This window comes from Fistularia commersonii, chromosome 15, assembly GCF_037954325.1.
Source record: "Fistularia commersonii isolate RoL2024-O1a breed Wild chromosome 15, RoL_Fcom_v1.0, whole genome shotgun sequence".
NCBI lineage: Eukaryota > Metazoa > Chordata > Actinopteri > Syngnathiformes > Fistulariidae > Fistularia > Fistularia commersonii.
Window position 1 is genome coordinate 17,291,024 of NC_141298.1, and position 12,852 is coordinate 17,303,875.

General features: G+C 45.2%; 1 protein-coding gene across 1 annotated transcript in view; it reads right to left on the bottom strand.

The window, feature by feature from the left end:
- cxadr (CXADR Ig-like cell adhesion molecule) overlaps nt 1-12,852 on the bottom strand; it is a 43,037-nt gene that overhangs the window by 16,745 nt on the left and 13,440 nt on the right. Inside the window, exon 2 of the mRNA XM_086160140.1 lies at nt 3,201-3,370. Coding sequence (XP_086016266.1) covers nt 3,201-3,370 — 170 coding nt within the window. The remainder of the gene's footprint in view (nt 1-3,200; nt 3,371-12,852) is intronic.

Consider the following 12,852-nt stretch of genomic DNA (forward strand, 5'->3'; position numbering starts at 1 on the left):
ATGATGAGGGCCGTCATTCCCTCAACATACAGCTCTGAATGGTGATGTGTTACTTCTCATTCCACCGATGCACAGAAAACAAAGCGGCGATATTTGGTTCATCGGTGGCGACCATTCTTTCGCGGAGAGCGGGATCTTTTGTCGGCTCTTTCTACGCGACGTGACATCCCGGGTCGGTTCTGTAGGCAGCTGGAGATTATTCCTATAGCACCGTTCGGTCTGATCGAGTTTGCTCATCTCGGTCTACGACGAGCAAAGGTTCCACGACTCTCAGCCGTCACTCCAATCCCCTGTCAAACGGTCACATGTACGACGCAGAATGGATTCACTGCTAATTGCAAAGGAGTTACAATAAGCGTGACATCATAGTGGTTAAAGGCTGCACCAGTGTGAGCGTGGTTATATAGCGAGCAAAATCTGATAGGTCAAGGAGAACAAATATGTTCGGGGAGAGAGAGAGAGAGATGTCTTGAAATCTCTGAAAAGGTTTGGCAGCATAAATGAGCATGCAGACATGCTTGAGCAGCGTAGCAAATATAAAATGAGAAACACAGCGATCAGGTACAATCTGGAACAGAATCATACATTTTGACAGCAGCAGTCAGAAGAGAGGAGGAGTGTGTCTTTGAACTGATACAACAAAAGCGTCCCGAGGGGCGGATAAATCAAGATCATTAAACTTAATCCTGGAGGGAGAAGAAAAAAAAAAAAAATCATCCCCCTCCACTGGTCCGGTGAACAAACTTGTTTCCGATTGCATGACCTCAGGGTTTTATCTCTCTGGCCTTTTACTCTCCGGTCAGCCACAAAATGTTATTTCCGGATAGGCCGTTGTACTTTTGAACACGAACCCAAATCTAATATCAAAGATCACGGGACCTCCCCGCTTTTAAGACAACGAATAACGGCGTTCTTTCAACTTCATGTCACGATTCGGAGTAAAACGGGGCAGCCGATGAGAGATGAAGCCTCATGACGACAACGTGACTTATTTCAAACACGTGGTAAACAAACAACAAAATCTGGGGTCACAGGTGAAAAGAAAGACAGCGCGGGATGGAGGAGGACTAAGAGAAGCAGTAGGAAAGCAGGAGCGTCAGAAAGGGAGGGATAAACTGCAGAAGAATCCGTCTCGTTGGCTGTGAAAAGGCCTGTGGGCTTCCTGTAGCGTTTTGTACGACTCCCTTTCCATGGCCGAGAGCCATGCTGGAAAGGAGAGAATCTGCTTGATATAAAGAGAGCTCCCATCGCTCCCGCTGTGTGTGTGTGTGTGTGTGTGTGTGTGTGTGTGTGTGCACGTGTGTGTGCAAAAACATGGCGAGAGTACAAATGCTCAAAAGAAATAGACATGTCTCTGATTATGTTTGCCATGCATACTATATGCTTCCCATATTACACAGGAATACTTTGTGAAAATATCCACCTGAAGGTTTTTCTGTACTGCATTTCAGTCTTTGCACAACAAACCCCTTGGATACACGGGCTCGATGTGGCAAGTCGATGCCAAAACACACACGTGCAAAGGAAGGGACTAACACTGTCTGTATTTGGGGGAAAAAAATGAGACGACATAGGGAGAAACAGTGATTTCTGTTGGCGGTGGATTACTGAGGAATGTCCCCATCTCCCTAAAACCAGCAAACAATGAGCAGGTTGGAAAAATCCCTCTGAAGTATTCCACACGTTGACCACATTAGAAGAGATGTATGAGAAAATAAGATTCAGAAATGATTTATTTCCTCGGTCGATGCAGACGGCAGCCAAAAAGAAAGCTTGATAAATACACTTTTTTAATTGAAAGGTTGCAAGTTTTCCCTTTTCTACTAAATAAGATGACGCGCTACGTGTTTCTGGAATGACGTCAAATCGCTAAAATCCAGGAAAACGGATTGTAGAATGTGCGCGTTTATACCTTCCACTTGGTATGAGCAGACAAAACTTAAAAAAAGGGGATTGGGTTTGGAACACCTGAGTAAAATCCAATCCAAAGTGAGTGTTGTAGACAGGTAAAGCCTAACCTCAACTTCCCAGAACCACAACTAGTTAGTCACAAATATGTGAGGATCTGGCGGCGGTGGAACGTGCGATGCATCAACCGTCGGAGTATCAAAAGGCGGGACGAGACTCGGAAAAATGTAAACAGGTGACATCTTCCGCCAAGCCCTGTCAGTCGGATAACTTTGCTTCCTCCTTTGCAAGAAGCGAACTTTTGTTTTTGCTTTTGCCGAACATGCGGGTTGTTCCACTCCAGCGCGAGCAGCCATCTTGCATTTACTGATAGGTTTAGTGGCGTTTCTGGTCGCCCTCTGTTCGTGGTTCGTCCATGAACTGTGTGACGGTCACGTGTTCGTACCTTTGCGAACGCGGGGCAATTTGTTCGCCCTGATCAAGCCGCCCTGTTCGATCCCTTTACGCATCATTGAAATGTGTTAGATTTTAATATCCTTGCTGGCAGGCTGCTGTTTAAGGATTACTGAAATGTCCATTTAATACTTCATAGCGTTTTATGTTATTTGTCGATTATGTGTTCCCCCGCTTTAATGGCGCTGACCGCCTCCTGTATGTGGGTCCGTCTCGTCTTTGAGAGACGGATTGTTTTGATTTTGTCCTTGCTGTTATTTGTTTTCTCCTTTCATTCGAGACGGAGTTATTTTGGAGACCGTATTTGATTTTGTCCGGTGTGTTTACCCTCTCTGCATCGTTGTTCTATCAGAGACTTGGCAAGTTTTGTTTTGGGGGATATGGTGACAGTTTGACCTTGTAATAAAACATTTTACAGGAATCGCTCCTCTCCGATGCAACGGTCGAATATCCTTGATGTTGCGCTGTATGTACATCTGAATGTGAAGAAATAATGGGCTTCCTTCTTTCTAAAAAAAAAACAAAACAAAAACGAGTACTGAATGTTGCATTTGCATCTTAATTTTTTTGATAACAGCAAAAGCAGGGCCAGGTGAGGTCTCATGACTTAAGCTGCTTACCTTTGCTTGCCTGATCCAGTTCTTTTATAAACTACACCAGGCTGCACTCATATCTGGGGCCTATTTCACTCTAAAATAAAGTTGTTGTTTTTTTTTTTTTTTTAAAAGTCCTTCCCCCATGTTGGGTGAAATACGTCGGGCAGAGAAAGTGCAGCGCGTGTCAACACATCGGGACTGGGCGACGTCTCGCACCAAACCGCTCGACGGCCGCTTTCTTACCACTTTGTCTTCGTTCTGGTTGTCGGAGGACAGCAGGCTCCATTCGATATCCAGGGGACCAGAATCCACAGCGTCCAGAGTGAACTGACATTCCAGCTTCACGCTCAGACCGCTGGCCTTCTCGATGGTTGTCGGCCCCGGAGACAGGATCTCCAGACAGGAGGTCGAACCTACGCAGAGACACGAAAAGTAGAAGGAGGGGGGTTGTCAGTTCTGAGCGTCGGCTTTGGTGGATTTCTCGTTCTGTCAAAATGAATCATCGGGCTGCATTACTTTTTTAACGGAAACACAAGTTGATGAAAATTGTAGTGATTCTTCTTGGCAGAAAACAATTCAGTCAGCTGTCAAATGTTTTGGTTAAGGGGACGCTCCGTTCATGAAATAAATATGGATACATCTTGTATGAGAAGCAAAGTACCTCTTAAAATATGCATAATGTAAATCACACAGTGGAAAAAAAACAGACTAATAGAGCAGGGGGGGGGGAGCTTAGCCGAAGGAATCGCGATAATAGCGAGTGGAAATTGTAGCCCATCAACAAAACTGGAGCACTCTTAAGCGTTTATTCTTAGAACGAATAAACATAATTTCCTGGTGACATCAGCCGGGCTAAGATTCCCCCATTCTATACCAGATTTAAATCCCGGCAAGGAACACAGTCCATAGAGAATGGAGTTGTCACATGCTGCCTCGACACATTAAAATCCTTCTGACAGCATTTCACCTTCCAGTCAGCGGGCAAGCAGGGGGTGGGGGTCTTATTTTTTTTTTTTTAAAAATTGGAAACCGCCACAATGTGTCATCGCCAAAGTGTGCTGTAAATGTGTAACCGACATTTATTATATCCAACAAATGGAGGCGCGCCGATAAAAAGAGCATCGTGAATCCCTCCTTTTGTGCGCGTAAGAACAAAGCACAGTTAAATCTCGCATCTACATCTGCATCGTCTTGGTCTTTTTTTCGCAAACAGGAGACGCATCTGAAGTGTGAGGACGATCACTCCAACGGGAGCCGAGCCTCGCGACTGTAAACAATGAGAGGGAACGCTCTCTTCTTCCCCGCCGATTTTCCGTTAAGACGTAAACTAATTAGCGCGGGGGAATCTACGCGGAGGAGACGATCAAATCCGGTGTTGAAAATGCAATATTCACGTCGCTTTGTACCACGCGGCAACGCGCACCCTTTAAACTCGCAACCCCCTCTTCGCCTGCAAGCCCACCTGACCACTACTTGTGTTTTATTAATTTGACAGCATGGCAGGTGGCAGACATGAAGGGGGCACTCAGCAGAGCAGCACTCAACACTTTATTGGTTGTACTGCTTTTTACTGAAATCCCCACGGAGCGCGCGCAAGGTCAAGGTGACTGCCAAGACATCAAATATGCAAATCAAATCTTGTCTATATATGTTAAGGGGAGGGGGGGGGGGGACCCCGTTGAATGTGATATTTAGCGGGCGGAGAATGGGTGCGAGCTACAGGTAGAGTTTCATCATTTCATCGTTTGTGTTTTTGTTTTAACCTCGCTCCCGTTTCTCAGCCGAAAGCACACCCTGCGACACGCACGTAAGCGATGACAGTTTCGGTTTCTGCCGACGTTCCTGAGCCTCGACGCTTTTGTTATAGTTGCAGAACACGAACGCGGTTTAACTCTCCAGCCGCTTGTGCTCCAGCTGGTCGACTCGACCCGCGGATTTGACAAGCATCCTTGATGTGAGTGATGCATCGCCTTCAGGAAGAGAAATGGGGAGCTGTACAGAGAAAACTGAGATGTATGTCTATCACTGTCAGAGCGGATACGCGGCTTGGCATCGTGACGGAAAGCCGCACCGAAGCATCCAGCTCTTATTGAAGTCAGGGCATGCCTTCCAGGTTGCCTTGAAAGGGGAGAAAAATGTGTTCTCTGGAGGAAAAAGAAAAAAAACTCGGCTAAGGCAGTTTATCAGAGCTCCTGTTTGCTCTGACAGTTAATAAGGGACAATGTCTTATGTACCTGTGAAATCAATGAGAGCCCGCAGAGGCCCCAGGCACTGTTTGTTTAAATTACAGTTCAGCCGTAGAACTGCTCGGCGGGGGGAAAAGGAGAAAAGACGGTTGATTCCACGGTCAGCCTAAACATGCAAACATATCTTGGTAAATCTAGCAAATCCACCTATAAAGTTGAGGAGAGTCTCTGCAGCCGTAAATGCAAATGAGATTATTAACTTGTAAATCATAACAGAAATGCGACGCCGGCGAGGCAGAGAGGCAACGCCCAGGGTCAAAATAATACAACCGTCAGGGCATTTTAGGGGTATAAATGAAATACATGCCAATTACGTGATAATATTTCCGAGCAATAAAAGAAGATCCCTTACACGGAGAGACAAGCCGGAGGAAAAAAAAAATGGACTTAATTCATTTGAATAAAAAGTCAATTTTATGAGGCATGTAAGCTTCATTAGAAGTCGGAGAATCATACCCCATAAAAATTACGAGGCCAAGTAAAGTCCAGTCCAATCAAGGTGGCCATCTCCATCCGCTTCCTTCATAAAGCACCTATATATCGTGCAGGCATTACAGCGATGCCTCGTTCACACACACACACACATGCTTACGCACACGCACACACACACACACACACACACACACACACACACTGCGAGTGGATGCTGCCAAACAATGTAGAAATCAGTTCACAGGCCTCAAGGGCAGGAAAGAAGGTGGGAATCAAAGCAGAAATCGTAAGCAGATATCTTCCCTGCCTCTGCAGCGTTCTGAACCGAAGATCTGAACATCAATATTCATGTCTGATACACAAAACCAACACATTTAAACTCCCGCTCCGATTGGGACTGTGTTTTGATTCATTACAAGCGATGTTCATTAAGATGAGGTGAGAATGAAGCCGCAGTGAGAGAAGGAAGGTTTGGAATTCAGTCATGTCTGCGTAGGAATCTTACACGAATTCTCTCGTTCGAGTAAATGTTGTCATTATGTTGTCTGCACCCTTTGAAGTCTGAGAACCGATCAGCGTCTCTGTCAGCGAGAGCCAAATCCCCTCGTGGTTTGAATGCCTCGGTGGATGATGCACCTTTGCTGGCAGGAAACCGGGTAGCTTGCACGGCGGACGAAACGCCTTGATTAGAGAGATAGCCGAGAGAGCTTGCGGTGACCCCGGTTTATACGACCAAAAACTTCAAAATGACTCAAACATAAATCTTTGGGCTTCTGCCACGGGTGGCGAGCAAGCGCCACTACTTTGGTCACTCTGAAAGCAAAGTTCAAAAACAGCGGTACTTAACGCTTCCCGCGATAGCAATTAGAAGCAATACACCCATTATATGATCAAAAATATACTTTAACTGCCCAAACTGTGATATAATAATTACTGTGATGATGTTGTGTAGGAAAAGCTGTTGCGATGAACGGTTTTCACGCTTTCCATATTTATCACATTGATTTTGGATTCCTGTGCCATAATGTATTTCCCTCACGTGCTTCAAGTAAAAGGTGCAGTTATAATTTCCTATTAGAGCAAGATGAAAGTTGTGTTTTACACCTTGGAAAAGCGGGTGGAGATTTTAGGTTATTGACTGTTTAAAAAAAAGAACAGCTATTTTCATCTTCCATGAAACGTATCCGGGAATCTTGAAAATAAATAGCCCGGGATCTCATCGTTTGAATTCATCTGAAACTGTCAAAATGCTTCTGGAGAAACAAGGAGCCCCGGCACAGCTGACCAAGGAATGATTTAAGCATTAGAAATAATTGCCGTTAAAATCCACAATGAGTCACGCTAACTACCGTGTCGGACAGGATCCAAAACAGGCAGTTTGTGGTGTTAATCAGTAACTTGCATTCTGCGAACCCTGCGACAGAAACAATCTCAAAGCTCAAAGTCTCTACCGCAGACGGAGAAATCGATAGAAACCCCGCCGTATGCGGGGACACGCTCAGTCTTGATATAGAGTGATGGCTCAAGAGCAAATATAACTGGCCTTTTTCCTCGAGGGCAATATAATTAGCTAATAAGAGAGGTCATTGCTGGATCCAAGGAAACTTGAACGACGATGAAAAATGGACTACTGGAGAATCAGTGGTGCATCTTCACCGCAAAGACGTCTATCTCTACTGGCGGGGTTTTGCCCAGTGTGTGTGTGTGTGTGTGTGTAGCAGCTAGGGTGGCTGCGCTACCTAATGAAAAAGATTTTCTTAATAACTATTTATGGCTGCCTGGTGTCTGCGAGTTCCACCCCACCCCCACCGGTTTCCCCGCACATTCTGACACAGCACATCCCAGCACGGTTACTGGGAGACTGGGATCAGGCAAGAGGAATTTAGGATCTCAGCTTGCTTCCTTGTCCTCCCACCGCACATTCACTCCTTCCCCCACACACCCAGCCATCTATTCCTCGCTGCCAGGTCCTTCTTTTCCCGAACACACACCCGTGATTGTGGAGGGCCAGTCCTCTGAGTCTCCAATTCTCTCCGGCCCTGCTGATTGTAACCCCGCCGCTCACGCCCCTCAGCATTTGTCGGCATACAATGGGGAGCGAATCCTGTCTCCTGGCAACCAATCCCTCAGAGAAGGTTGCTGTGGCGATTAAGAGACAGTAGAAAAGAAAGAAAGGAAGTGAAAGAGAGCTGGATAGGCTTGGAGGTAAAGTGAGAAGAAGGGTGTTTCAGTAGGTGAAAACGGGGGAAGATTTATGGGAAGATAGTCTTTGCCTCGGTATTATTTTTGCCTTTGTGGAAGTCACCAGACTCCAATTTAAACAAGTCCTGGTGAGGCGCCGCCAATTAAAAACACATTATTTCAGCGGTGCTCAGCGATATATTGCCAATTAAAATCATCATTAGTTTGACCGAATGACCAATATTATTGAGTCGCTTGTGTTGCGCCTCAGTTTTGATGGGCGGGGGGTCATATTGTAGCGCTATACTGCGTCCTCGCTGCATTTCTCACGATAACTCGCATTTTCACGGAGCTAATTAAACACAAGCGGTGTTGATAACCAGTGGGAAAATATGACTTTTTAGTAATGTTTTTAAGCATAGACCGTGATTTGTCTCCTAGATAGACCTGACTTTAAGCCGCATACTGTATGTAGTAGCCTCTCCAGACAGCATAAGCCCTGTTTCCACGAGACCAGTTGACAAGTTGACCTCTCCTGACCCTTTTGCCGGCCAAGCCGAAGATGTCAAAAGCCTTGGTAGGGGCCACAGACGGGCTTAAGCTTCTTTCTCTACCCCGTGACCTTAAGGAGCATCCTTGGGAGTAGTCCTACTATGGGGAGATAAAGACAGCTATTTCAGGCTCACAGGGCAAAAACAAAAACAGGAGAAAGCTTAGCTTGGTGAAAAGGGTCAATGATATTATCCCGGGATCCACCTGCTTTGTCTTCTTTAAAAAGGAGATTCGCTCGTGCTCGGTGGGTTCGCAGCGGCAGCAGTGGCTGACTCTCTAGTTTCAAACGTGAACGATGAGTTTTCTTCCAAGGTCTCACGTTCTTTTCTTGCAAATTCACAATACAACAGGAAAAAGATTTTGCAATTTGCTCCCCCGACCCCCCGAAACTCCTGCACAGTTAAGAGCCGCATCCAGTGCCGCATCTTTGCGAGCCGAGCGAGGAAGAAGAAAGTATTTCCGTCTGGAGGTCAGAAAAATGAAATAGTTTTTGGAGAGTGTGACACATTTTCACAAATAGGAAATGATGGAGGGGGTGAGTGTTCTCATAGTGATTCATTATTGCAAAAATGTAATGCGGGGGGAGGGGGGGGGGGGGGGGGCTCTGGCCTGAGATAATTAAACAGCACAGACACACTCCTCGTTTTTAAACAGCTGAGACCTTCCCCCCGCGACTCCGCCGGAAAACATCAATTATCATCGCCCGCAGTGGAAGATAACTTCATGACTGGGATGTTCTGAGGAGTCTCAACGCGCACCCCGTCGTCCCAACCGGAACTATTGAATTTGAAAGCGATGTGGGCGCCCTGAGAGCGCGCTCGGCTGCGGGGTTTTACTTAGTGTTACAGAAGGCTGGGACTGTTGAACCGTACTGATTGTGCTGTAATGCAGCCTGAAAGCTGCACTTGCCACACAGAGCTGCCATCAATTGCCAGCGAGTATGACCTAAAGGCTGTTTTGACATAATTGAACATTAAATGATGAAGGGGTGACGAATGACAGCCACTTTACTGGGCCGCCTGAGCATTTGACAGCTTTTAGACAGGCCTATGGGGGATGTTGTTAATGCTGTTGCCCTGAACGCCCACTGAAGCCAATGGCGCCACATATTCATGGACTGACAGAAATGGTAATACTGATTTAATTACTTCATTTATGAAAGCCTGGTCTTACCAATAATCCTTCCAGATGATGAGGGGAGTGCAACAGCAGGCCACAAAGAGGCTGGGGAAAACAATGTCGCGTATCCTAGCTAGATTCTCCGTGTCCGTCTGCACACGCAACCTGAACGTAATCGTACAAGTTTGTCATTTTTGGTCATATAGAGTGAGACTTCCCTGTATAAACAGACTCCTGGTAGAATAACATATATATATGAATATAATGCATTTAGTGAAACTGCATAAACAGAACGTCTCACTCAACACACACTCAAAACAGCCTTTCATGACTGCACAGTGAATGTCAGAGCACATCACTCTGGATTTACGTTGGGGAGATTTTAGATTAGTTTTTTTTCTTTTTTGCATATTTCAATTATCAACCTATTTCACAGGAATTAACGGGAATCTCTGATGGTTGTGAAAGCTCTGAAAATAAAGGAACTACAGGAGGGAGGGAGGGAGGGAGGGAGGGAGGGAGGGAGGGAGGATGGCAAGTTAATATTCAGTTAAGGCTTAGAGAAGGAGGGGTTTCAACACAGTAGCTCTTTAAAGTCATGGCCTTGGTGGTTCTTATTTATAGAAAGCATTACCATGTTACAACGTGTAGGAAGATGGATTTAAGCAGCTACTACTTGTGTTGACCCCTCTGCATTTCACAGCTGGCAACCCCATATCCAAACACTGCTTGCTCTACCCCCATTCCTGTGAGCAGCAATTTATCTGTAGCCGCCCGAAGAGTGAGATAAGGATGCCCACTGCCTCTCGTCTCTCTGAGACCTGTGGAAATTCACATGCATGCAAACGGTTTGGTTCCCATCACTTCCAGTGACATTCATTTCCTGCAGACTTTTACACTCACCACTAAACCTGACTGCCATACAGTGGAGCTCAACAGTTTGTCATTCGTTTTCAAGACAAGGATCTTCACATTTATCAACATCCGAGTCAGGGTTTTTTATCTTGTCCCATTTTTTAGTTGCATTGTGACCGCATTGGCAACGCTTTCGCCACTTAAAAATACATGTAGGTCTTGTGCCTTTGTCCTTTTTCTTATTTCCCTGTAATATACCCCAAACCAAATGTTTTTGGTCAACCGCTGTACTGGGTAAAGTTCACTGGGTAAACTATTTTCTCGAATGTCGTCCCCCCCCCCCCCCCAAAAAAAAAAACAAAACAAAACGGAAATCCACATGCGGAAGGGGAAAAAAGCGGTCGGTCACTGTTAGGCTCTATTTAACAAATATTTTTTAAAACAAATATTAAGACAGATTGCACCCAGGAGGATTTCTGAATCAATATTTACTGAGTTGATGCAGCACAGCATCGAACATGATCCCACCCCTACTGTTCCACACACAACAGACGTTGACTCTGGACCGCAACTCCATTTCACTGCTATTTCATACTACAGTGAATTGTAAAAAGTGGCTAACATTCCCTCTATGACCAGGCTGTGAGCAAGGAAATTAATGTGAAAGACGTATACACCCACAACATCAGCAATATCACACACACACACACACACACACACTCTCAGGTTTTACTCAAGCCCCGTTCTGGTGACAATGAGAGGGCTGGCTGTGCCCTCAAGCTGATAGGCAAGGCGCCAGTCCATGGAGCAGCACAGATAGCCTGCTGATAACATCTCCATGGGAAAAGAGAGCAAAATGTGCTAATGCAATCACGTGAAGAGGAAATTGCAAAGAAAAGAGGCTGGAGAAAGTTAAAGGTGTTGAATATTAGCGGTCTCCAGAGAAGCAATGTTTGCTTGGTTTATAAAATATTGCAATGTTTTGAAATGTAGCTAGGACACAGAGGAGATAAGAACGCAAAACAGCTGCAGGGTTTGTTTTTTTTCATACCGGGGTCCTGGAGGAGTAATTATGAAATCTCACTTTGCAAGGGAAAGACTATTTGTTGCCTGCAGTTAAGAGAGAGTATCAAAGTATTTCTGAAGTATGATAATCATTTATTCATGACAGCCAGGCAAAAACTAATCTTTAGTTACCACTTACACCGTAGATATTATATTGTTGGACTGCTAGCCTGATCTCGCGCTACCTGATTGTTTTCCTACATTTTTAAATGGAACGCTGACATGGGGAATATAACAAAAACATCACCGCCTCGCCTCTTGATGCTTACGGTGAAAAGACACTGAAAGAGTAGCGCTAAGGAATGCTAACTGCTGTGTTGTCCACGTCTAGCATCAAACTGTCACATCCTAACGCACCAAAAACAGCTCAGTTATGATCAGCCTTCATGAACATTTAGTGTCCGTAAGAGAGGAAATGCACATCCGTACGAACAGCTATCAGTCATCTGTATTTGCATTCAAAATGGTAAACCGGGCGCTCTCAGAGTGCTCCCATAAAGAGAAGAGCAGATGCATTTCCCACCACGATAAAGCTGTAATGCACTATCGCTGATTGTACTGCATGTGCCATGAGGAATGATCACCAGATGAACTAAACAGGTGAATGTTTGTAACATCAAGATGAAATCAGTTTCCCAACACGCACCGCGGAGCCTTGCATCTTCAGCATTAGGAGCATAATAAACTACAGCATGAAATGTTTTAACCTTTGACAAGCAGTTTTAATGTGTTTTGGTGAGAAGGCACAGCCTGGCGACAAGAAGAATCATGCCTTCAGGCATAGAATGGAGAAAAAAAAGGGATCCATTTCTCAGGTCGGCTCTTGTAGTAAAGTAGTGACGATAATGGCATAATGTTAAAATGGCATACATCAAACAAGAGACACACACATAAAAGAAGGGAATCGATCAGATGATCATTCTCTTTAAAAATGGCGCGCCACAGTAACATGTTTGTGAACACATGTGGAAGAGCTTATGTTTTGCTCAGAACGTCATGCACGCGAGAATATGTTTTTTGTGTTCAATGTAAAATAAATCGCCTTTTCTTTTTGGAGTGCCGATTTTTTCAGAACTCTTCTTTTACGAGACACGCATCACCAAGTGGCTTGAGGTCCTGCTTTAACTCATATAATGGATATAGCTAGAATACTCACATCACTTTACCTGCATTGCTTTCAAGCCACACTAGAGCTCATATTATTAGACAAATACTGACTTTACCATCCTTAAGTGATGAAGCGAGACTCCGGTGATCAGCCATTACAGCTGTCTGACTTTTAAACGTTTGGTCTGAGCCGAAGTGATGAAAGCCATGCGGCCGGGGTGGGAGTATCACTCTCTCCTGACATAGAAGTTTCTCTGTGCTGAGGGGGAGGCGGCCGTGCCACCGCCTACACAATCCCCCAACCCCCAAAACAAATAGAGTGTCTGATACAGACCAGG